The sequence below is a fragment of the Diceros bicornis genome, chromosome 10 (assembly GCF_020826845.1).
Source record: "Diceros bicornis minor isolate mBicDic1 chromosome 10, mDicBic1.mat.cur, whole genome shotgun sequence".
NCBI lineage: Eukaryota > Metazoa > Chordata > Mammalia > Perissodactyla > Rhinocerotidae > Diceros > Diceros bicornis.
Window position 1 is genome coordinate 41,192,750 of NC_080749.1, and position 26,974 is coordinate 41,219,723.

At 39.5% G+C, this 26,974-nt stretch overlaps 2 protein-coding genes across 4 annotated transcripts in view; one reads left to right on the forward strand and one right to left on the reverse strand.

Moving 5' to 3' along the window:
* CCDC148 (coiled-coil domain containing 148) overlaps positions 1-12,357 on the reverse strand; it is a 238,622-nt gene extending 226,265 nt beyond the window's left edge. For both annotated transcript variants that reach the window (XM_058549014.1, XM_058549015.1), the window contains exon 1: positions 12,125-12,357. In XM_058549014.1, coding sequence (XP_058404997.1) covers positions 12,125-12,149 — 25 coding nt within the window. In that variant the 5' untranslated portion in view covers positions 12,150-12,357. The remainder of the gene's footprint in view (positions 1-12,124) is intronic.
* Positions 12,358-12,833: 476 nt separating this feature from the next.
* PKP4 (plakophilin 4) overlaps positions 12,834-26,974 on the forward strand; it is a 242,056-nt gene continuing 227,915 nt past the window's right edge. Inside the window, exon 1 of one of the 2 annotated variants that reach the window (XM_058549019.1) lies at positions 12,834-12,935. The gene's annotated coding sequence lies outside the window, so the exon portion shown is untranslated. Of the gene's footprint in view, positions 12,936-13,981; positions 14,028-26,974 lie in introns of those variants that run through there. The other variant, XM_058549020.1, reaches the window with a different exon arrangement.

Here is a 26,974-nt window from a genome sequence, read left to right on the forward strand (position 1 = left end):
AGAATAGATAAAGAGCCCCATTATCAAAAACAAAGGCTTGTTAAAGGTGGTATTGAAAATAAATCATTGGCTTTTGTTCATGAATGGCTAAATCTATTTTATAGTTAGAAAGAGCTAAGAACAGATCGCTTCCCTTGGATTGTTATCAAAGAAATGTTTTTATCAATTATCATTCTTTGCTGAGAACAGTTTTTTCCAGGGCCATTTCTCAGATGGAGTATTATATAGATAGGCCTGCCCAAAGAACAATTCCTCAGCTTGTTTCTTTAATGTCTTAGAGTATGATAATTATGGCATGCCAGTTCAGAATTATGGCGGAAGACAAAAAATCACATTTCGAACAGAATTTACTTGGATAAAAAGTTGCCATAGGTAGCTACTTATGCAAAGTAAATGAAAGGTACATCACCCACAAATCATGCCAGTCTTCCTCTTCATCATGCTTTTGTCCAAGAGGATGGATGGGAAAAAGCAGGGAGCAGGGAATAAGAATGTTGTTGCAGAAGGCCCCAAACTGTAAGAACCCACCATTCCACTCACTCAGAGCTATTCCCGTGCCTCAGTGCTACCCTTTTCTCTTCCAGCCTGTGCTGAAGTGATTACCATTTTGTGAGGGTCTATACAGAGGGGTGCAACAACCACCAACATTTATTGAGCAATTACTATGAACCAGGCACTATCCTAAGAGCCTTATGTATTTTGATTACTTTAATCATCACAATAGTGTTTGGGTAACACTGATGTTCCTATTTTGCAGAATAGGAAACTGAGGCTGACGATCATACAGCGACAGAGACCAGTGACAGAGACCAGATGCATACCCAGTCTGGCTCCAGAGCCCACGCTCCTGACCTCTCTATTCTATTCCCTCTCAGTGAAGGAAGACAACTCGCAGGCAGTGCTCCTCAACATGCATAGAAGTGGAACTCTGTCACGCTATTTTTTAGTAAATAGTGGCTCCCTTGTTAAGGTAAGGATAAGGTCCTAGAGAGAGGGAAAACAAGGCAAGATATAAGTGGGAGTTAAGTGGAGAGGCAGATCTTAAACAAAGAAAAAGAAAGAAGTCTATTCAAAGAAAAATGAAAACAAAGAGGATGGTGGAAATAGACTTAAGGGTGATGAACATTTTTGGTAAATTTCTTTCAAAAGAAAACAAAGCCAAGATTTAGAATGAGATCATGCAGTATTTCATTTTATACATGAATTAACATAAGCCCAGAAAAGATTTTAGTCTGACTGATAGATTTTACAGACCAGGAAACACAGGGCCAGAGAGATTAAACGCTTTGTCCAAGACTTGAAGAAGCAGGCAGCATAGGCAAGGCTAGAACCCAACCAGATCTCCTGATTTTGAGCTCAGTGCTCCTCCACCAACTATAGCAAACACAATTGTCAGCTTTTAAAACACACAAGTGGTGGTCAATAGGTTTCGAGTCAATTTCAAGAACATAAAAAATAATTACATATTGAAGATTAAATACAAAATACCTGAGGTTATCCTCTTGTCAATAGTCAAATAATAATATAGAAGAGCAGTGTAGATAAAGCAGTCATTCATAAATGCAAGGAAGAGAATTCTTGGTATAACTGCATATTTTTTTCCTCTAATGTTTTATCCCTATAAAAATTTTTAAATTGACATTATTTTAGATTTGGAAAATTTAGTTACACACATATAAATAGCAAACACAATGAAATGTCTAAATCATATTAATTTCTTCTTTATTAGAGAGATCAATAAGGCTGGATGGAGTCTTAGGCTGGTAGTTATATCGCCAGTTTTAATGCTGGTTTGTAATCTCTAAGGTTCTATCTAGCTCTAAAATTCTATAATTTTAGGAAAAAAATGCATTAATTATGTGTGGGTAGAATTTTTTTCTTTTCTCAAATTCTCTAGTTTATAGAAATTTCCTCGGCTTTCTTCTTCTTGTATTTTTGTTATTTAGTTCTCACTTTCACATCATTTAGATGTGTCAAAAGAAGAATACCCATCTCAATATCACTTGAGACTTCACTGATCTCTCTCAAGATGTTACAGATTCAAATGAGACTTATTGGAGGTAAATGATCTAAGTGATCTTCAAGACAAAGAAAAGAGCAAAAGAATAAGATTAGAATGTAGTCTTCCAAAGACATATTCCTACCACCTGGGGTAGACAGAAGAGAAAAACTAAAAAGCAACAAAAACAAACAAACCAAAACAAGAGGGAAAGAAAGTACATTTTATCTAAAGATATTCTACTAAAACTGAGGTCTCCAAACAATCTCGATCACATACTTCTATTACTAAACATTTTTGAGCATACACTTTTCAAATTATTTGTTATAAACTCTTTAAGTGTAATATTGTGCTAATGTCACTTAAATTATAAAACACAAATATAGAAAAATTCGTGAGTACAAAAAGATATATGCTATTGACATATATAGTACTGATAGTTTAATAAATTTTAGTGAGAGTGATATGATGGAAAATGTGGCATTACCTTGAAATTCTTGGTTTAAGACCTGATCATAGAAGAATTCAGTCTAAGGTCAGTTTATTCCCATAATTGGTTATAAGGGCTACAATAGCTAAAATAGATACTGCAAAAAGATAATGAAAGAAGTTCAAAATTGGCTTCATGTACTCAATTATGATACTCAAATTTCAATTCCATCCACTAATTATACAAAGTCTGCAGTTTAGTCTTTTTCTCTAGTAAATTTCACTTCCCTGATATCAATCAGTTTAAGTGTACAATGCAATTATTTTTAATAAAATGTATAATTGTGCAACCATCACCACCAGTCAGTTCCAGAACATTTCCGTCACCTGAAAAAGTTCTGTCATAATCATAATTATTTGCATTCAATCGTCTCATCCTAGCTCAAGGTAATCAGTGATCTACTTTCTGTCTCTATATTTTTTCACTTTTGGAAGTGTCAGCACGTGGCTTTTGTGGCCAACTTTTTCCTCTTAGCATAATATATTGGAGGTTTATTCGTATTGTAGCATGTATCAGTAGTTCAGTATTTTCATTGTTGAATAGTATTACATTGTGTCACATTTTACCTAATCATTAGTTGATGGTCATTTGGATTATTTCCAGTTTTTTTCCTATTATCAATAATACTGTTATTACTCATACAAAAGTCTTTGTGTGGACATATGTTTTTATTTCTCTTGAGTAGATTTCTAGAAGTAGAATTGCTGGGCCATATGGTAAGTTTATATCTGCACTTTTAAAAAACTGTCAAGTAGTTTTCTAAAGTGGGTATATAAATAAGCAATTTATGAGAGTTCCAGTTTTTCCACATCCTTGTCATCACTTGGTATTATCAATCTTTTGCTAATACCCATTCTAGTGGTTGTGTAGTGTATTGCATTGTGGTTTTACTGTGCATTTCCTAATGATTAATCACGTTGAGTACCTTTTCATGTGATTATCAACCATTTGGTGAAATGGCTATTCAAATATTTTGCACATTTTTTAATTGAGTTGCTTGTCTTCTTACTTTTGACGTTTTAGATATAAGTCCTGTATCAGATTATGATTAGCAAGTATTCTTTCCCAGTCTGTGGCTTGTCTTTTCATTTTCTTACTGATGTCTTTTGAAGGACAAAACTTTTATTTTTTATTAAGTCCAATTTATCAATTTCTTCTATTATGGATCATAATGTGGTGTCATATCTAAGAAATCTTTGCCTAAGGCAAAGTCACAGAGATTTTGTACTATGTTTTCTCCCAGAAATTATAATTTTATAATTTTTTCTCTTATAATTTTAGTTCTTAGGTCTATGATGCATAATGAGTTGTTTTGTATGGTGTGAGGTAAGAGTATAAGTTCATTATTTTATATAAGGATGTCCAATTATCCCAGCAGCATTTCTTGAAAAGACACCCCTTCCCCCACTGAACTACCTTGGCATCTTTGTTGAAAATCAACTGACCATAAGTCTAAAGACATTTCTGTACCTTCCATTCTATTTCCTGATCTAAATGGCTATCATTATGCCAATATTATATTCTATTACTGTGACTTTACAGTAATTTTTGAAATTGCATATTCTAATTCCTCCTACTTTATTGTTGTTTAGGGTATTCTTGTTCCTATGTATGTCCATTTTAAGACTGGCTTGTCAATTTCTACAAAAAGTGCTTGCTGGGATTTTCATAAGAATCATATTGAATCTATTGATCAGAGGCCTTATGCTTCTACTCTAAGATTTATTCCTATTTTTTTTTAATTTTTTGTTTATTGCAGTAACATTGGTTTATAACATTGTATAAATTTCAGGTGTACATCATTATACTTCTCTTTATGCATAGATTACATCATGTTCACCACCCAAATACTAATTACAACCCATCACCACACACCTGTGCCGAATAATCCCTTTCACCCTCCTCCCTCCCCCCTTCCCCTCTGGTAACCACCAATCCAATCTCTGTCTCTATGTGTTTGTTTATTGTTGTTGTTATCTACTACTTAATGGAGGAAATCATACGGTATTTGACCTTCTCCCTCTGACTTATTTCACTTTGCATAATACCCTCAATGTCCATCCATGTTGTCACAAATGGCTGGATTTCATCGTTTCTTATGGCTGAGTAGTATTCCATTGTGTATATATACCACATCTTCTTTATCCATTCGTCCCTTGATGGGCACTTAGCTTGCTTCCAAGTCTTGGCTATCGTGAATAACGCTGCAATGAACACAGGGGTGCATGTATCTTTACGCATTGGTGTTTTCAAGTTCTTTGGATAAATACCCAGCTATGGAATAGCTGGATCATATGGTAGTTCTATCCTTAATTTTTTGAGGAATCTCTATACTGGTTTCCATAGTGGCTGCACCAGTTTGCACCAGCAGTGTATGCGAGTTCCCTTCTCTCCACACCCTCTCCAACACATGTTGTTTCCTGTCTTGTTAATTATAGCCATTCTGACGGGCGTGAGGTGATATCTCATTGTAGTTTTGATTTGCATTTCCCTGATAGTTAATGATGTTGAACATCTTTTCATGTGTCTGTTGGCCATCTGTATATCTTCTTTGGAGAAATGTCTGTTCAGGTCTTTTGCCCATTTTTTAATTGGGTTGTTAGTTTTTTTGTTGTTGAGATGCATCAGTTCTTTATATATTTTGGAGATTAAGCCCTGATCAGATGTATGGTTTGCAAATATCTCCTCCCAATTGTTAGGTTGTCTTTTTGTTTTGTTGATGGTTTCCTTTGCTGTGCTGAAGCTTTTTAGTTTGATGTAGTCCCATTTGTTTATTTTTTCTTTTGTTTCTCTTGCCCGGTCAGACATGGTGCTTGAAAATATGTTGCTAAGACCGATGTCGAAGAGCGTACTGCCTATGTTTTCTTCTAGAAGTTTCATAGTTTCAGGTCTTACATTCAAGTCTTTAATCCATTTGGAGTTAATTTTTGTGTATGGTGTAAGGTAAGGGTCTACTTTCATTTTTTTGCATGTGGCTGTCCAGTTTTCCCAACACCATTTGTTAAAGAGACTTTCTTTTCTCCATTGTATGTTCTTGGCTCCTTTGTCAAAGATTAGCTGTCCATAGATGTGTGGGTTTATTTCTGGGCTTTCAATTCTATTCCATTGATCTTTGTGTCTGTTTTTGTGCCAGTACCATGCTGTTTTGGTTACTATAGCTTTGTAGTATATTTTGAAATCTAAGATTTATTCCTAAGTATCATATTCTTTTTCATGTTTTTATGAATGGAATTGTTTTCTCAAATTCATTGTCAAATTGCTAGTTCCTAGCATATAAAACTACAACTGATTTTTATATATTGGTCTTGTATCTTGTGACCTTGCTAAATTCATTTATTACTTCTAGTATTACTTTTTTTGTATATTCTTTAGGATTTTCTATGTATAGGATCATGTCATCTGTGAATAAAGACAGCTTTAAGTTTTTCTTGCTAATCTATACGCCTTTAATTTACTTTTTTTTCCTTATTACAATGGCTAAAACCTCCAGTATGATGTTGAATAAAAGAGATGAGAGTGGACACCATTTTATTCTCAACCTTAGGGGGAAAAAGAATCAGTCTTTTACCACAAATATCATATTAGCTATAGGGTTTTCATAGATGCACTTTATCACATTGAGGAATTTCCCTTCTATTGCTAATTTGTTGAGCATTTTTATTATGAATGGGTGTTGGACCTTGTCAATTGCTTTTTCTGCATCTATTTTCATCATTTTTTTCTTTTCTTATTTTAAAAATGTACTAAACCACGGAAAAATATGGAAGTTCCTGACTTCTGCCTCCTGACAAGATGATGTATGAGCAAGTGCTGTTGACTTGCTTCCTCAGTCCAACCCCCAAGTTGCACAGAAGCTGTAATCAGCTGTGTGGAAGCCCTGTGGTGACAGTTAGGTGACCTGGTGTATTAAGGAAACAGGGGCCCAGGGATGGAAAGGGTCAGGTGCCATGGTCAGAGGATAGGATGTGGGGAGAGCTTTTGTGTGTGATTTATTTTCTCTCCCCTACTGCTCTAGTCAGCTTACTTCCACATTTATGAAGCAGACAGAGAACTCTGGATATCTTGGAACTTGGAAGGTCATATTTTCCATATGAGGTCATCTTTTTAAGAATCTATTTTAGGAGAAGAACTTCAAATCCAATATCTCAAAAAGCATTTTATTGTGGTGATCACTTGATGTCCCAGCATTGGCATTGAGTCAAGAGCTGCTTTACAAATGGAGATTGTTGACTTTCCGGGTGCCCTGCATCTGTCTGATAGACTTCTTTTGCTTTGGGCTTCACTCAAAGCTGGCAGCTATATCGGTTCTGTCAGTAATTAGCATACTTCCAACAGATGTCTATTTATGAGGACTGTCACCTTCATTTTTGAGAGACAGTTTTGCTAGATACAGAATTCTTGATTGACAGTTTTTTTCTTTCAGCACTTTGAATATGTCCTTCCACTGCCCCCTGGTTTCTTTTGTTTCTGATGAGAAGTCAGCTGTAAATTTTATCGTGGCTTCCTTGTACACGAGTTGTTATTCTCTTGTTGCTTCAAAATTTTGTCATCTTTGTCTTTCAGCAGTCTGACTATGATGTATCTAGTTATGGCTCTCCTTATGTTTATTCTACTCAGGATTTACTGAATTTCATGGATCTGTAGATTAAAATTTTTATAAAATTTGGGAAGTTTTAGGCCATTGCTTCTTCAAATATTTTTTATATACCCTTCTATCCCTCCTTTCCTTCTCCTACTCCCAGCTGCCCCACAAGTTTCTGAGGCTCTGTTCATTTTTCTTTAATCTTCTTTTCTTTCTGTTCTTCAGATTGGACAGTTTTTGTTGGTCTAGAATTTCCTTTGGTTCTTTTTCATAGTTTCTATTTCTCTGTTGAGAGTCCCTATTTGTTGTATTACTTTTCCTTTAAGTTTTTCAATATATTTATAGTAGCTGCTTTGGATTAGTTGTCTACTAAATCCAACAAGTGGGTCCACTCAGTGTGTCTATTGGCTACATATTTTCCTGAATTGGGGTCACACTTTCCTGTTTTTTTGGTCTCAATTTTTTGTTGAAAACTAGATATTTTAGATAAATATTGTAGCAGTTTTGGATGGAGTCTGGTTTTCCTCCTGAAAGGTTTTTTTAATTGCTGGAACTTAAACTTTGTAATCTGTTTCCCCTGAGTTGTGGGGCCCTAGGGGATAACTCTATTAAATGTTCCTATCTTATTTTTATTTTTTAGCCTGGTTCTTAAAAAATTAGTATAAATGTATAAAATAAATATCAATTCTGATATTTTCTTCCTATACCAATGGTGCGGCAAAATGATTCTACCCCAGAAAAGTAATCACATTGCTCATCTTCTCAAAGTTCTCCTTTTGGTCCCAACTTCAAAGGAGGAGAACTGAGAGTTGAGGAATAAAAGGCTTTGAGGTTGGGGAGTGGGAAGGAATAGATACCACACTAAATAAAGCTCTTTTACTCAACTTAAATTGGCAATATTCAGAACTAGACAGATCATTCATTTTCTGTTCTTTGCTTGCTAGAAATTTTTAGACTGTTGCTCTTCATAGTTTAATAAGACGATCACAATATATGTTTTGTTTTGTTGTAAAATATTTGCATGATATTTTAGTAAAACTTTTTGATTATAAGGAACAGAGACTCACTAAAGGCAAACCAGGAAAAGAATAGGTTAAAGGTGATTACAAGAAACATAAATCTCGTGAAACAATAAAAAATGAATTTTATTCTGGCTTCATGGGGAGAATAGAAACCCAGAAAACATCAGCACCAAGGCAGTTGCTCACTCTGGCTCACTTGTTCTCTCAACTCCAAATTCCCAGGAGAAAAATCTGACTGGCATTGTTAAGGGTTATGGATCAATGATCAGCCAATGGACTCGCAACATTTGAATCAGGTCCTCACTGGGGCTGATACTATGGCCAGAAGATCATGAGGCACACAGGGCTGCCTACTTCAAGGGCTGTGGATATAGGTACTTGGAAACATGTCTATTATACTTACCAGATGTTTGATGCTTTTCTGATTTTATAAAGCTGTTAAATTCTCATGATACCACTGTGTTCCAAAAGACAGAACAACCTGGATGCTTCAAATGGAAAAAATGTATGTAACCCTTATTTAACCTGCTTGAATTTCAAGTGCTTTCCCCCATACATGGAGTTTTACAGCCTTAGCTCTGAACATGATAACTTCTTGCCAAAGCAATGCAGCTAGTCCTTCTCACACAGGTCTCCTCCCTCATAGAGGGGTAGAGATAGGTCCTGGTAGAGATAAGATCTTAGGCCTTTCTCTCTCAGGAGGCTACATGGCAAGAACCACTCTGCCACACATTGCCTCACTTTTCCACATTGAACTTCTAGTCTCATCTTTTTCTAATTACCTCCCAATGTTACTGATTCCAATTTTTCATTGTTGGAAGTTAAATTCTTTCAAGGACTGAAAAAAAGACTAATGAATGTCAGCTTTTCTTAGTGTAGGGAGCACTTCAGTAGTAGTCCAAGGCACAATGGAGGATATAGTCATGACCATAGATATGTATCCTATCCTCTACGAAAGAAGGCTCACACACAAATAACTACAGCATGAGGTAAAGAGTGTTAAGAGCCACAATAATATACTAAGGCAGAAATCACCCTTTCCAGAGGGCGGTAAGGTCAGGAAATTTTCAGAAAAGTCCCTACAGGTAACTATTGGCCTCTAAGGGCAGGGGAGGATTTACATATTCAGCTACTGGGCTGGAGGTGGGGCACAGCCAATTCTGAAATCCTGAGCAGAACTATTATTAAGCTCTAGCATCCCTTCTCAGGACCAGTTTATTCCACTGCTCTTTCCTTCATTTGCCATCTGCTTCTGTTTTAACATTCCTTTTAAAAACAACAAAAAAATAACTATCAGTTATCAGTGTACTTTTTGGGGTTCTTATCTTCACTGATCCCACCTTCTCCATCGACATCCAAGAATGAGAAGAGAGACAGTGTTCCTCCTTCCCCCTTTTCCTTGCTGCCTCTGCTATTCTTTTTCAGGAATTTACTACTACTCATTATGTGCTAATATGAAAATAACAAACATTGGAAAGTTACAAAGTTTTCATAATCATGAAAGGTTTAGGTTGACTTTTTTCTGGGATGGTGATTTAAAAGTTCCCTCAGATTTCCAATGTTTACTTGTGTTCTTGAGGGTGGAGCTCACCAAACCTCCTTCTTCTAACCTTTCTAAGCTTTCTAACTTGCCCTAGGCCTCACAGTCAGCCTGAGCAGAGACCCCTCTTCCCTCTTCTACTTCCCAGTAGTTAGAGGGAAGGTGGTGTAGCTAGCAGGTTAATGCTTCACTTTCTCAAGTAGGTCATTTGCATTTCTATGGACCCTCAGGGTGACAGAAACCAGTTTCTACCCTTCACCGGAAATCTGGAATTGAAGCACTGCAATTCGCAAATAAAGGGCACTTTTGTAGGAGAGAAACTTTATTGGCAAAATGAGTTAGGATTTTGAGGAGAAAGAGCACAATCTTAAAAATCGTTTCAGTTGTATTCAAGGGCCAGAACATTGGGGGTGAAAAAATAGAAGCCTCAAGAAATTCCCTTCAGACTGTTTCTTGATGAAAGGGAAGGCCAATAGATGGAGATAGAGCTAGGATAGAAGGAAGGTGGTTCACGAAAGGATATTTGTAAGGCATAGGAAAAAAACTTTGGAAGAAAGGATCTAACACATGATCTAAGAGAGAAATACTATCAACAGAGCAAAATCCTGGAGGAGGAAGGATGGCCAATATTTAGGAGCACAAATGGAGTATGAGCTTAGAAGAGAAGGGTGGACACCCCTTCTCAGCCAGGAGTGAAGCAAGTGATGAAGTGTAAAAATTAGACTGAGGTTTAGGAAAGTTAAGTTGAGGAACCTCATGGTGGATACCTCAGTCAAGTATGAGGCAAAATCATTTGCACAACTGGAAGAAGTCCAAGTACTGTGGGGGCTTATGGAGAGCAGAAATAGGACGGGCTTGGGAGAAGTGCCCTGGATAACAGCCTTGGATAAGAGTCTTGAATAATCACCCTCCTGATGAGGAAAGGAATTTAGAGAATCAATGACGACCCAGCCAAGTCTGGATAGCATCAACTTTTAGTGGAACAAAGTGATTTCTTAACCTTATCCAGCAATGCTTGATCGTGCAGGAGCAGGTCCAAAAGAAACCTTTCAACTGAGTAAAAGAATTATGGAATAAAAATGTTGAATGACAACATTTTAAAACACAAAGAGAAAAGATTATTGGAGTAAAAAAATCAATTAGTTCTTGTTTTCTTCTTTCCATGCTAGTCTAAGGCAAGAAAAAAGGAAATATCAATTTTTTCTTTCTTTTTAGACACATCTTCCATTCATTATTATTAAAAATTTTTAAAAACCAAATTATTGGCATCTTGTTAGTATATTAAAAATGAGTCTTATTCATAAAAATTTGCATTTTACTTTTTCTATTGTCCAATAAACAAACACAAAAAAGCCAGAAATTGAAAGCATGATGAGCTAATTTCCATGATGGCAAAGCAAGATGCAGCACTCCACGGCCCCTGGTGATTCCCTCCCAATTCTGGAAATGTTTAGGGGGAACACTCTCATGTTCGACTGTTTTGTTCCACAGTCCAACCCTGCATAGGATTGTCAACTAAGTTCAAATTTTACTACAAATTGTGCGAGATAATTTTCCAGTCAAGGAACCATATTAATAATTCTTATCTATTTTTTAATCTTTGATTACAGTAGATAAAAAACAATAGCAAAGCATATTATCCAACTTAAAACTCAAGACAGTAGTTAGACATATGTAGCTTGCACACAGTAATCTGTTTCTCTCAAAAAAATACTTGTAATTTCCAAAATCCTATCAGCTTTTTCACACAATGGGGTCCCTCCAACTCGAGGCACAGTAACATAAACATGTCTTCTTACTAAAGAGATTAGTATAAAAATGGCAAAATCACCAAAAGAAGGAACCTAAGAATATCAGTGGCTGTATGATAGAGCAAAATAATGCTTAAAAGTCTAATATATTCATGAAGTCCCACTTTAATAGCCAGTATCTAAATATGAAAGTTATCTACAAAGAAAAATGATATTGACAAAGTAGCACTAAGTAACTTTAAATGACAGCAGAGGACTTGTTATTAAAGCTCAAGATTTTTGTATGTACTGATTCCATGCCTCAGTTCATATCTTTATCAAATTTAGAGATAAACTGGAAAATATCCACAAAACAAAATCCATCAACTGTAATCTATTTCCTTTACTCTTTTGTGAAATCATTAGAAGGCATGAAGGACCGACCTGTGTCTTTACCCACCCTGTGATCTCTTCAACGAAGAGATGAGAGGTTTGCTTTGGGAAGCAGAGAACACATTATCTTATGTGTTGAGCCGATGACATCCATTATACAATACATCAGCCTGTTTCCTTACCAAAATATCATCCAAAGGAAATTCTCTTTGAGTCTCCCGTAGGGAGGGCTGTAATTCTGAAGACCCCCAATTTTAAGGCAAGATCCGCCCCAGGGAAGGGGGAGTGTTTGGGAAAAACAAGTGCAATTCAGGTGGATCGGTGACGTCAGGAAGAAGCGGAGATTTAAGGGACGGGTGCAAACTCACCTGGAGAAGCAGAAGCTGCACACATGTCAAAGGTCAAAGGGCACAGCCTCGGGGGCTCCCCAGACGCGGGAAAAGTGAAACGCCCACTCGTTGGCTCTCACCTTCAAGGATTCGTACAAGGGCTCAGCTGTTCCTGCCTTTGACGCCAGGGACAAACACTACCATGCACAGCTGGGGTTGACAGGAAGGCAAAGCAAAAGCTGCCCCAGATTTCAGAGCCAGCGCCCAGGAATCCCCCTATACTTCTTTCCCCCACCCCCTCCCGCGCCCAAAGCCAGAGACACCTCCATCCTCACTCGCCACCTTCTCCAGGCCCTTTCGCTCTTCACAGCATCGGTCTCTATGGCGACCTGAAACCACAGTTCCCATTGGCCCATTCAATATGAGGGCCGGGCCAATGGGGAGGACCAGCCTTCTCCTTCTGACCAATGGGGTCGGCAGCGAGCAGGTCCGGAGACGGCGGCGTGCTGACGTTCCCGGGAGCCCGGGGCTGGCTGGGCAGGCGGGCTGGCGGCTGGGCGGGCGGTGGCGGCGGCCTCTGGGCGGTAGAGGGGGCTCCGGGGCTGAGTCCGTGTCGACGCCGGCCGCGGAGGCGGCACCATGGGCACGGGGTAGAGGGGCAAGTTGGCCACCGCCGCCGCCGGGGGTGGTGGGAGAGCCGCTTCGGGGGAGGGGGCGGGTGGGGGAGGGAGGGGCGGGCAGCAGCTCGGCCGCGGCACTTTTTTAATTTTTTCGAGTGTCGCAGCGGCGACCCCTCGGAGCCGATGTCCCTGATCTGCGGAGCGACGACGGCTGCTGCCTAACCTGGAAAGTAAGTGTGCGGGCTCGCGGGCGGGCGCAGACACTCCTGCCCACGAGACCCCCGGCCCTCGCGCCCGAGCCGGGACCTGCCTGCGAGGGGCGCCGGGGGCACGGGCGCCTCCTTCTCTTTACTCCGTCCCCACCGCCGCGCGGCCGCCTCGGCTTTCCTGCCCCGCCTCGTGTTCCTGCCCGCACTCGCCTGCCTGCTCCCCTCCCCCCGGCGGGCGCACAAGTTTCACCCTCCATTTGCTTTTCCCGGCGATTACTCTCCCCGAGTCTCCCCTTCACGCCGCGCACGACCCCTCCCCACGTTGGCGTTTTCGGATCCAGAGCCCCAGCCCCAAACTTGAGCGGCACGCCGAGCCCTCCTGGACGCCAGCCCAGAGGCTTCCCTGCTCCTGCCCGCCTGGCACGCCGCCCCGCGCCCCCGGCACCCCGGCGCACCCGCCTTCCCCAGCCCTCAGGGCCGTCTGTCCGTCCCTCCAGCCCCAGATCCTGCATCCTGGCCCCCTCCCATGCTCCTGCTGCCTGCACGGTCTCGCGCCCGCCTCCTGAGTCCCGCGCTTCTGCCGGGCCTGCCCACCCCGCTCTGCCCAGTGCGCCCCTGTCTCCTCGCCGCGTATCCTCACGCTCCACCCCTCCCGTCTCCCCAGCCCGGAGCTTCCCCGGCTGTCCTCCTGCGCCGCCGCTTCCTCCTCTCCTTGCCAGGAGTTGAAGCGGAGCTGCGGCACCCCTTTGGCGGATCGCGTGTCCCTGCCGGCCGCTGGGGCTGCCCGGCCCTCTCCCCTTTGCCCCCTGCCCGGGAAGCGAGGGGGTGAGCGGCGGGGCCCAGATTTGGCTGCGTGTTGGCCGAGTGCGACAAACAGGGAGCGCAGGCAGTGGAGGCGCCGCGGCGGCCGTGGCCGCTCGGGGCGCAGCACTAGGCAGGTGTGTGTGTCCGGGGGGGACGCGCTCCGCCAGCTCCTCGGCTGGCGACAGATTGTGCAGGAATGCAAGGAATGCACCGGGGCATAGTCCACACGGCCAGCCGCGGCTGCAGTAGCGCCTTCCCGGCCCAGCTCTCGCCGCGCAGCCGGAGGTCACCGGAGCATCTTCGGAGCTGGTGAGCCTCGCTCCGCTCTTCTCTCCTCGCCTCTCTTCATGCGGCAGAGAGGGCGGCGGAGGGGGAGCGCGGCAGTTCTGTTGGGTTTCTGCTAGCCCTTCGGCTGGTTTCTGCTGCACTGGTCTCCAGGACCGCGAATTTGGGGCCAATGGCGGTGTAGCCAAGGTTATTGATCATTGCACAAGGTTCTTGGCAAGTTTGGTTTGCAAGATTTGAATATCGCCTGGTTTTTACGAGGGTTTTCTGAAAACCTGCAGGAACGGGTGTCCAAGGTTCTTAGAGTAATGAGCTTGCAGCCGACGTATTTTAGCTTTATCAAAAAATGTCTGTTAATGCTCATGGACAGGGATGTACTGCAAGAGAGATCGTGAATGCATCACTTTGCTGTCATAAGAATTGTAATTTTTTTCTCGTCATACTGGGTTGTGCTTAGACCTCTTATAATACATAATGAATAGAAACAGAGAAGCAGTGTTTAGTCAGCGATGGGACAGATAGAACTGTCTGGTACAGTTAAATTCGGGGCGTGTCAGTTACCATTGAAAGTAACACGGGGACATCACAATCATGTGTATTTCAAGATGTAATTTATTAGTTGAGGTCTGAGTTCTTTCTCTTCTTGTTACTGAGTTTGACTGAAAAATAAATACAGCTCTACAACTTTTAATGAATAATTATTTTGTAAAATCAGTAATGATTAGTATACATTTTGGGGAAAATTTTATTTTCTTTAATGCAGAAAAGCAAATTTTTCAAGGAGGTGCTTCTCTAGAATTGGGCTTAGATTCTTTTATTTTAAAAAGGAAAGTAGAAGACAGCTTCTCTTTTTGAATGCAGTGTATTGCTATAGAAGTATTTTCATTTCTGGTGCCTTTGAAGCAGTTATGGAAAATGGTAATATGAAATGAGAACCACTCATGCAAAATAAGTGTTTCTGATGTTGAAAAGCATACTGTGTGTGCTTTTATTTGACACAGTGTGCTTTGGAGGTTGAGTTTTACTGTAAGCCTCTCCACACTTGATTATTTTGTATCAGATTCAGGAAAATAGTAAGTTGATTGTCCAGCTGTCTTCCAGCACCTACTTTGTGTGGATTAAGGGAATTGAAAAGTATAAGATGAGAGTCTTTTTTAGTTAAGGACCCAACAGAATGTGGGAAAAAAAAAAAAAAAACAACTGTACTGGGAATGGTTGTGTCTTTTGGCTGCTACATTGTTTTTCAGGTACATCTGTAATCAGTGGACCTTCTAATTTAGAGATTTAACTCCAAATTAGAGTTAGTAACACTCTGTAGGATATTGGGAGGTGTTTGTAGATGCCAACAGGAAACTTATGTAACAATATCATATTACAGCAGAGTTTAACATGTGCTTATTTGATTTGATATGAAGATTAGAAAGTAAAATCGTATTTAGTTTCTCTGCTACATTAGAAATTGAAATAATCCTTTCCCGTATATAGATAATGTATATACAGGACTGGCTGTGCAAATAGTTTTACCTGCTTCAAGTAAAGGTAGGCTTTCAGTTAGAAATATATTCTATTTGTTATAAATATTTGAAGAGAGGCAGTTTTAAACTGGTGATCGTTCAAAATTGAAAATAACGTAAACTGTGTTTTGATCAAAATAACACAAACTGTGTTTTCCCTCCCCAACCCCCACTATTATATAAGGAGAAGGTGCTGCATTTCGTGTCTTGCATGTTATACTGAAGATACTAAATTGGGGAACTAAGTGTCCAGTTATCTTAATTCTTACCTGTGTTGATTTTGGAGGGAGATAGGGATCAGGGTAGTGATGGAAAGCATAAGAGAAGGTAAGCAGAAAGTAGGAGCAGTTGGCATTCATCCAGAAAAACAAAATATGTTACTGCTGCATTTATAAGCTGGATAAACCGAACCTAATTCTGCACGTAGCTCTAACATAATTTGAATTTAAAGAAACTGCTACCAAACTCAGTTTAATAAAAACTTGAGCAATTTCATGACCTTGAGTATTTGGATTAAGTCTGTATCAAGTCAGAATTGCAGCTTTCTTTCTTTTCAGAGCTATACATATTGGGAAAGTAATTGTTTTGTTTGTTTGTTTTTGTTTTTTTGTGTGTGAGGAAGATCGGCCCTGAGCTAACATCTGCCAATCCTCCTCTTTTTGAGCAGGAAGACTGGCCCTGGGCTAACATCTATGCCCATCTTCCTCCACTTTATATGGGATGCCGCCACAGTATGGGTTGCCAAGCGGTGCGTTGGTGCGCGCCCGGGATCCGAACCATCTAACCCCGGTCCCCGCAGTGGAGCACGCGCACTTAACCACTTGCGCCACTGGGCCGGCCCCAAGGGAAAGTAATTTTAGTTTAAACTTTTAAATTCACTTAATTTTTAAAAATCCAATTATTGCCAATTTTAAAACTAAATGATTTTCTTGCTGTTGACCAGGGATCAATCTAAATAGAATTTTCATATCCTGGATGATGCCAATTAATTGATAAGTCCAGTCCCTCGCCTTACTGCTTTGAATTATTAAGATATTTTGAGAATGCTCTATAATCTAATGTTTCTATTTCAATCAAGAGGTAAATCCCTAATTTGCTTTATTCTAAAATGGACATCATGCTTTCATTCTTCACTGGAAGATAAAGTCGAGGTTATTCCAGGGCATAAACATCCATGGAATTTTATGTCACTTTGGGGAAGTTGCCTTCACGCCTTCAGTGTAGTGGGAGATAATTACTTCTTCAATGTGTTAAATGGTTTTGTAGTGCCTTTCCTGCACTGAAGGGGAAAGAGGAATCTGAAACATAACACCAGTGGGCTGGATATGTTTGGAAAACTAAGTAACTATTTCACACCCAAACTGTGACTACCATAGCTGCAAACAGAGAGAGAGGAAGTAAAACTGTAAGCATACCTGGATGTAAACCTTCATATACTGCCAGTAAGTGATGATAGCTGTCAGGAGGTCATTTTGATGCCCACTGTAAGAAATATCAGGCTTTTTTTAAGGTAAGGGGATCAGGCCCTAAGTCACCAAGAACAATAATTCATGTGCTCGCTGGTTTCAGTTGAGAACTTGTACAACATTCAAATGTTGCTCACTTTGATAATTCAGTGGAATTATCCTAATCTTTTGGAGGCTATGTTGCCAAACTAAATTGGGGATATTACATGATAGTGCTCTTCAATTAAACCTAGAATGCTGCAGATATCCCATTTGTCATTGGACTAAGTTTTTTTTTTTTATGATTTAGATTTACTTTTGTTTGATATACCAATAAATGTTGGCTACATTGCTGATCATTTTATTATTCATAGTCTTGATAATATGGTTTATTATGACTCATATAGTGGTTCATTGAAGATGATAAAGTGTCAGATTAGATTGTAAATTTTTAATACTATAAAATATACAAATTAAAATGTGGAAGCGTCTGAATTATTTAAAGTCATGTCGTTGTGAAGAAGCATTTGTCATGAACTGAATAATCCCTGCTGATTGGGTAGATGCCAGTCCCTGTAGGCAGATACTATATCATATAGCTCTCACATACTTCAGAATTCACAAATGAAGGGTGAGGAGAGAGGGGCCAGGGGAACCAGTAACCCTGTTGCTTCAACAGCCAAGGCACGTTTGATTTCTACAGTTATTATCTGTATTAAATATAAACTTTGTGAGTTGCAAATATCCAAGGGTGTTTATCCTGCTCTTTCTGAATCTGGATTGCCCCCCCCCCCCCACATCACCAGTGCATCTGTCTGTTTGTAGAGGCAGAGAAAGCCCCTTTTCAGGGGCCACTTACAGTCAGCCCTTGGTATCCGAGGGATTCAACCAACCACGGTTGCGAAACCCATGGATAAGGAGCGCTGACTGTGTTCATTGTAGTATGGCATTTTATATAAGTGACTTGAGCATCTGTGGATTTTGGTATCCGCGGGGGTTCCTTGAACCAATCCCCCGTGGATACCGAGGGATGATTGTACATAGAGTATAGAAGTTGGTGCCTAGTATTCCGGGTTGAATTTAGAGCGAATGTAGGTTTTTGTCATAAAAATGGTGTTATGTATGAAAGTTAGGTAAAAAGTGTAGCTGAAGTGGGGATATCAGGGTACTATGCAGGCTTTGGGGGCCTGGCCTGGAGCTTGAAATACAGTTTTTCATAGACACCCACAACCCAGTTACAAATAGACTTTTAAAACACTGGGTAGGTGGCGTCTGAAATTCTGGTCCACTATAAGCTCTCTCTTAAATTGCAAACATGAGAGGGAGGTGAAAAGCACCCTAAACTAGAATTAGGAGCTCTGCCTCGAAACCTTATGACCTCAACAAACCACCTAACATTTGGGTCATAGCTTCCTCCTTTTAAAAATGCAGGGTTTGGATTGCCTTGGTCTAAGATATATTTCAGCTCAAGATTCCCAAAGTCCTTGGTGTCTTTTTTATTTCTTTTTAAGAAAAGAAGTTTTCCTAAACATTTGTGTATATAATCAGTCCTGTTCCCCCTCCTACATCAAATCATAGCAACAAGCAAGTTGGGATTCTCTTGAGACTTTTGAATCTCCATCATGTTCATCTTAAATAGTTTTCTCTTTTTTATAACAATACCATTTTGGGAAGTGAGGGGAAGGGATTAAAGCATATACTGTTTTGAAGGTCTTACGGTCTACCCCCACCCTAGTCCAAGATTAACCATGGTAGTTTAGGCCAGGGAAAGTCCTTGGGATTTCACCTTCACACTGATTGAAGCCCATGAGAAGTTTATTAAGGCAGTGAGGTGCTGTGGTTAGCAGCCAGACTGTCAGTTCAATTCTGTTACTTCTATTTGCTAGGTGTGTAACTTGGTAAGTTATATAATCTCTCTGGATCTCATTTTGCTCATCTTTGAAACAGAATGATAAACATACCCACCTCATATGATTGTTATGAGGACTAAAGGAGTTAACGCATGTAAAGCACTTACAACAGGGCCTAGCTCAGAGCCAGCAGTTAATACGTTGAAGTCGTTATTTTTACTCGTACATTGTGTTACTTGATGATGCTTTCTGTAGCATCTACTGTATGCCAGGCAAATTATTGGCTTGCTTTCTATGATCTTAGTCAATATGATGATGAATCTAAACAGGATATTTCAGGGAGGAAATAAGCTACTAAAGGAAAATTATAATGAGTTTGATAGTTTGCAAGAGATTGCCTGTAAGGAAGAGAATCCAGCAAAATAAATCAAATAAGGGCCTTTTTTAAAAGGAAAGTTATAGCTTCTTTATGTAGGCAATACTTAGAGGCATGTAAACACAGCAAACCAACACATGTACGAGGTTTGGGTAAATATACTTTAATAAACTGTTAGATTTAAAAGGTGGAGACTGATAGTATTATATTACAGGCGCTAGAGTGGAAACACTTGCAGAATGTAAAGCATACTTCTTAAATATGTATACAACTATTGCATTTGTAGTTCTAAGTAGTAGTCATTTTATACAATGTCTTTCCTAGTCAATACATGAAGAAAGTGTTAGAAAGTCTTAATCATTTATGGACTAAAATGCAGCTTGTATATTAACTCTTCAAACTTTCTTTTCTGTGCAAAATTAGTCACACTTGAAATTGGCAGGAAACTGTCAAAGCAAGAAAGACTAGAAGAGAAGTTTGAAAGATACTTGATGTAAACCAACAGACAATGGTTTAATGGATATCAAGAGGCTTTAGTTCTAGTCCTGGCTGTGCTACTAAGCAGGTGTATGTCCCATGAGGAAGTCATTTAACTCCTCCGGGGTCTAGTTTTCTCATCTGTGAAATGAAGGAGTTAGACTAGATTCTCTCTAGAGTGCTTCTAGTACTTATATTTCATGACTCTTAGAACATCAAGCATTCTCATTCCGTTATATTTTTTCCTCAGCAAGAATGTACCATCTTCTCCTCAAGAATTTATTACAATTTACCCTCCAGGATAAGGGAAGAAAATTGAAGTTGTATGCCTAAAGTGCTCAGCTCCTGAAAATATAAGTGTTGCAGGCAGACAAACATTTGACTCCATAATGGCTGAGTCAGTGGCTACCCTCTTGGACTCATTTGTTAACAGCCAGTCTGCTGTGCATATTTGAGGCTTAACTCCTGATTGAGACTAAATTTTCCAGCAGTTGGATAGAAACAGAAGGGGAATTAGGGTAGTGGTTAGAGGGGGCTAGTCTTGTTAAAATGAGAAAGACCCACTTACCACTTGCTTTGGTTTGATTTGTCCTCAAAGAAATGAATAAATTAAACTGAGACAGAGTTGTTCTTCTGAAAACATGTTGCTTTTCCATGACCACTTTATGTTCATAGGAACTCACTGATCCATATGTCATTATAGAATATAAATACTTTTAATTTAACTCGGATTTTTGCATGCAGACAACCTACCAGTGTTCAGAAATTGTGATGGATTTCAACAGGATGATATTTTACTTGGATTTGTGCTCTTGGATTTGTGTTTTTAAAAAAAAGCAATTAAAAAATCTAATGAAGAGAGTTTCTTTTAGATCCTGCTCTGCCCCACAAAGAGAAAAAGAAAAATCTCTATAGAACTTACATATGTATACATCCAGAAACAGTAGTTTAAAAATAGTGAGATTGGCTGTATTCCTTTTGCAATAAGTACATTATTTTCAAAAAGGAGAATCACTTATACTACTAATGTATGCAATATTAAATGAATTCTCAGTGTCGTGATCAAAGTAAATGCTTGAACGTGCTCTTCAGGTTCCATACCTTCACGAGAATTGTAAACACTCCTGTAAACTGGAAACCAGTAATAACCACTTTGCAGTGAAGTGCATCATGTTTTCTGACACCTATACCCTGGATTGAATGGGAAACAAGGGCTGATCTAGTTAGATGTAACTTCTTATTCCTGAGTGCCACCAGGTGTCCAAGCAAGGGGACTGAACACAATTATGCTTCAGATACTTGCTGGAGTCCTACTGTGTGTGAAGTGTTGTGTTTTGTTTTGGATACTTCTTATTTTAAAAGATAGGTGCTTCATTTTAGTTCTGTTAAATCAACACTCATTAGTCCCCTGCCCTGTATCAGACTCTGTGCTAGCGCTCGTGGCCAAAAACTGATTCTCCCAAGTGTTTTAGAGTCTGTGCTGGATTCGGTATTGAGAGTCTCCATCTTTGAGGAATCTGCGATTAATTTTACAATCTAGTTGGGAACGTGAACTGGAAAGAATTGTCCTAGAAAACTCTGGTATATAAATAAATATGCAAAATTGTTCTCTAAGTGTTCAAGATGAGCTGTAAAATGACTTGTATTAACTAAGTTTTAGCTAAACCTACTTTTTAGGTGTGTGTTGTTACCTTGTCAGAATCTAGATAGACAGCTGTGTTAACCACTATCAGTGGCTTTCTTTGGAAAAAGCCTGCGTCTGAAAAGGTACTCTTTACCACCAATAAGACAGTGATTTCAGAAAAGGTTTTAATCATGAGCTTGATTATTTTGGTTATATTTCCTGAAATACTTTACCACATAGCCTGTGTAAAATAATTGATCTCAATGAAAATGCATTATTTATGAAGAACCATAATTTATGGTTCAAGACTTGCCATTTTAAGTAAGTTCTTATTTCCATTTTCATACAGCAGTACTTTGGTTTATTGTGTTTTGTGCTTTTCTTTATTCTTTGTGCAGTTTATCTGCCTTTATAAGTACAAACTTATCTATTATTGAAAACATTCCCTTCTGTTGTTATGAATAAGCAGGAGAATGTTTTGAAAATCTCTTGTGACCTCTGCTAGAATAAATGGTCTCATTGAATCTTACCTTGAATCTCAGACTAATGCACTGATGGGAATTTTCCACTTATTGTCTGTCAATGACTGAATAAGCAACAAAGTCAGTTTTTAAAAAGCACTGAAAAAGGAATCAGAATACCCAACTGGACTTTCACAAGAACTGCTATGATTTTGAGACCCGTGATAAACAACTCAGCTGTTAAATGTCAAACTCAGACTGTTAGCAGATGAAAAATGTGTGTCAGTCTGAAATCTTTGGACAGTATATTGGCAGGTGTCAGTTTTCCAAAATATTGTTTGTGGGTCACTTGTTCGGAACTCTGAATACAGTTTTCCTTAGAAGCAGCGTAAATTCGTAAATCCACCATCCTAAGATGTTACTGGAGTATATCAGTTCTGTGTTCCCATGGCCTCCTTCTCTGAGATAGTCTACACCAGGGATTTTATCTTTTTGTATGACTTAGTCTTGACCTCTCGTCTTTTTATTTATTTACTTTTTGTGTGGAAAACCAGCCCTGAGCTAACATCCAATCCCAATCCTCCTCCTTTTGCTGAGGAAGACTGGCCCTGGCCTAACATCGTGCCCATCTTCCTCTACTTTATATGGGACACCACCACAGCATGGCTTGACAAGCAGTGCATCGGTGCATGCCCGGGATCCGAACCTGCGAACCCTGGGCTGCCGAAGCAGAGCGCGAGCACTTAACCGCTGTGCCACCAGGCCGGCCCCACCTTTAGTCTTTTTTTTTTCTTTTTTTTTTTTTTTTTGTGAGGAAGATCAGCCCTGAGCCAACATCCATGCTAATCCTCCTCTTTTTGCTGAGGAGGACCGGCTCTGAGCTAACTAACATCTATTGCCAATCCTCTTCCTTTTTTTTTTCCCCAATGCCCCAGTAGGTAGTTGTATGTCGTAGTTGCACATCCTTCTAGTTGCTGCATGTGGGACGCGGCCTCAGCATGGCCGGAGAAGCGGTGCGTCAGTGCGCGTCCAGGATCTGAACCCAGGCCGCCGGTAGCGGAGTGCGCGCACTTAACCGCTAAGCCACGGGGCCGGCCCACCTCTAGTCTTTTTAGATACCTTAAATGAATGAATGAGTTCTAAATTTCAGTCTTGGAATACCTTCGTCTACTACTCTTGGATATAATTCTCTCTGCCAAATACCAGCCCTCTCTCTTTTTGTAAACTAATTTGGTAAACTTTTTGGTGTTAGACCCTCAAAATTTTTTATCATGTATGTTTTGTTGGAAAAACTGCATTCTGCTGTATAAAAGAATTACCTTTGTAATACAACTTGCTAGATAATTTATTATATCAAACTCCTTACTAAAAAACACTAATTAGAAGATTTTTTTTTTTTTTTAATAATTTTATTTTTTTTTTCCCCCAAAGCCCCAGTGGATAGTTGTATGTCATAGTTGCACATCCTTCTAGTTGCTGTATGTGGGACGCGGCCTCAACATGGCCGGAGAAGCGGTGTGTCAGTGCACGCCCGGGATCCGAACCCGGGCCGCCAGCAGCAGAGCGCATGCACTTAACCGCTAAGCCACGGGGCCGGCCCCAGAAGATTTTAAACAGATTGATTCATATTCATTTTAACCTTAATTGCCTGGATTATTACTATGGTGAGATAAATTTTTACATAGGACTCTGTCTCAAACTATTAATATGCAGCTGTCAAGCACCAAACCAGCTTGGCCAGGCTTTGGCAGTATGACATTGTGCGAACTTTCTGTGTCCTTGCCTTTTGGGAATTAGTAATACCTTTCGTATACTCTGCTGATGAATTGAGGTCAAAAGTAGATGTAATTTTAAGCACATGAGGTTTTTCAAAGGAAAAATGTTACTAAAATAATACAAGTATAATTAGTACTGTAAAATTATATAAACATTAAAAGTAATAAAATGGGAAATTTCATAGCTTGTTTTGACCCAATGGGTGCAGCAAACCTTTGTTTAGTTTTAATAGTATAGTTAGAAATAGTCTTAAACATTTTGGTGGTTCCTCACCCAACCTCAAGTAATCACTGTGATAAAATTTGAACAAACTACAATTTTTAAAAATTAAACTTTCAGTTGTGAGATGATTATGAATTCACATGCAGTTATAAGAAATCATACAGAGATCCTGTGTACTCTTTACCCAGTTTCCCCCAGCGGTAACGTCTTGCAGAGCTATAGTACAGTGTCACAAGCAGGATATTGACATTGATACAATCAAGATACAGAACATCATCACAAGGGTCCCTCATGTTGCCCTTTTATAGCCACACCCTCCACTTCTCTTCCACCGTCACCACCTCCTTAATCCCAGCAACCACTAATCATCCTCCATTTCTGTAATTTTGTCATTTTAAGAATACTATGTAAATGGAATCACACAGTAACTTTGAAGTTTTATTTTGTTTTTCTTTTTCACTGAACATAATTCTTTAGAGATTCATCTAGGTTGTTATGTGTATCAATATTCTTTTCTGTTTTATTGCTGAGTACTCCATAATAGGGATGTACCACAGTTTGTTTAACCGTTTACCTGTTGAAGGACATCTGGGTTATTTTCAATTTATTATTTCAGCTTACAAATAGAGCTGCTATAAGTATCTGTGTACAGGTTTTTGTGTTATCATAACACATTTCTCTAGGGGAAATGCCCAAGAATGTAATTGCTGGGTTAAATTATTTTTTAAAGCTTTCTGTCTGTAGTTATACAGTGAATTACACGAGACTTCAATAATATAAAAGTTAGATTTCTAGTTTTGGTCAATTATGAAAACTTGTCTATAAAATCAAGTCTTTTATCTTTTGTTACTGTTTTACAAACACTACCTCCTATGAGTTTATCTTGCTTTTAGCAAAATGCCATCACTGATTTTAACTGGAATTCGTGCAGTTGCTTTGTAGCTTGACTTCAGGGTTTGTTTGTTTCTTTTATGTTTTGTTTTGTTTTAGACAGCAGGTATATTTAATTTCCAATAACAATACTGTATTTTAAAATGTAATTGTTAATATTGCTTGCTCAGAATTTCACCTATATACAATGTAAACATTTGTAGGTAATATTCTTGCAAAAAAAAGTTTATTGTCTGCCATGCTAACAGGCAAAGTGGGGATGTAAAATGAAGACAGTATCCTCGTATGTGATTGGAGTCGATCCAGTTGTCAGGTGGAAGCCAACAAGCATACATGAGACCCTTTTTTTTTTTTTTTTTGGAGGAAGATCAGCCCTGAGCTAACATCCATGCTAATCCTCCTCTTTCTGCTGAGGAAGACCGGCTCTGAGCTAACATCTATTGCCAATCCTCCTTCTTCCCCCCGCCCAAAGCCCCAGCAGATAGTTATACATCATAGTTGCATATCCTTCTAGTTGCCGTATGTGGGACACGGCCCCAGCATGGCCGGAGAAGTGGTGCGTCGGTGCGCGCCCGGGATCCGAACTCGGGCCGCCAGCAGCGGAGCGCGTGCACTTAACCGCTAAGCCACAGGGCCGGCCCACATGATACTTTTAAAAGCAAAGAATCTTCTTTCTTTCCTAAAAGAGAAGACATTTTCTAAAGCACAATTCTCTCATTTTCCCCCCAGTTTTTCTCCTGCTTTTTGCATGATTATTGTAAACAATTTCTGCCAGAGAAAAAGGTTGAAATTATGTCTGGCCTAGATAAGGTCTTCACAAATGATAATTTGATTTGTTTTTGTTAATGTTCTTTCTACCTTGAATGTCAAATATGTTTCTTTTCATACTTTAAAATACCACTAGATCATTTAATTAATTTTATATCTTGTTCTGTATTGCTTATGTTTATTCTAATATTTTTGTCAATGCTTTTAGCATTCATAGTCTTCTGAAATCATAGCTGAGAAGACAGTTGATGACTATGATTAATCCTAAAATATAGCTTATACGGTAACATTCTTTAACACTGTGCTTTTAAGGATTTGATCCTCTCTATATATGTGAATGATATAACCTCAGCGACCTTTAATTTCACAGAAATATGAGCTTCCCAACAAGTTATATATTTCTTGAAGGCTTTTCTGTAGCTAACTAGTATGCGCTTCTCTGCCTGGTGAGCCCGTGGTTTTTTCCTTCAAGGTCTACCTCAATGTCCCCTTCTTAGCGAAGGCTTCATTGGCCCTTCTCTCCACATTTAAACCTTCCCACCTGTGCTTCTTAGCACTTTGCACAAAACTCTGCCACAAACACATGTCACACTGTGTTCGAGTTGTTTCTGTGTCTGTGTTCCTGGCTATGTTGTGAGCCCTGCCCGGTTTAGAACTGTGTCACAGCCATCGTTGTAACTGTCTCACCTAGCAGTGTGCCTGAACATATGTTAAGGACCAGGTGCCTGTTTTGGGTGAATGAATAATTAAATACTTTGTTTATAACCTTGGTTGTCCCTCTCTCCTCTAACCTTCCGTGACTCCCCATTGTTTACCCTGCAGGGCTGCTTGAAACTCCATAGATACGTACCCTTCACAGTCAAATCCCAATTACTTTCCTCCCTGAACCTTCCCCTTCAGCAAAACTCATTTCTACTCACTGTTCCCTACCTCCTTGCACTTCAAGGTTTAAATACTTGCAGTCCCCCAATACATAGTTCAAATCCTCGTGTGTGTGACTGACCTTCTTGGAACACTCTGGCTAACAGTCATCTCTCTTTCTCCAAATGGCTTTATTTGTTCTTTGGCTTTTAATGATGAACTCCCCATGGTGGGTTTCTATTGTATTGGACTGTGAATTTGTACTGGTTAACTTTTCTCTTGTCTCTTTCCTCCAAGTAGATTGTAGTTTCTTGAAGGAAGGGTCCTTGTCTTGTACATTTCCTGTCCCAAGTGACACATTTCAGGTAGAGGTCACTCAGGAAGTAGAGGTTGTACCTGTTGGTGATGTTGGAGGGCAAGGTCAGCCTCTAATTTAGAGATACTGAGATGTACACAAAAAGGCAGTCTCTCATTTGTTCTTTTTTCAAATTAATAGTTGTTCGTGAAGCACCTAATATGTGCCAGTCTTTGGTATATATTTAGATATTTTGGACCTATATATAAAGATCTGTATATATCTAAATATAAAAATATTTAGATATTTTGGAGTTCTCACTTGCCAAATAAGCTACATCAAAGTGAAATTTTAATAGTTTGTTTTTAAAGACCCCATTTGCCAAATGAGCTATATTCAGTGGATTTTGCT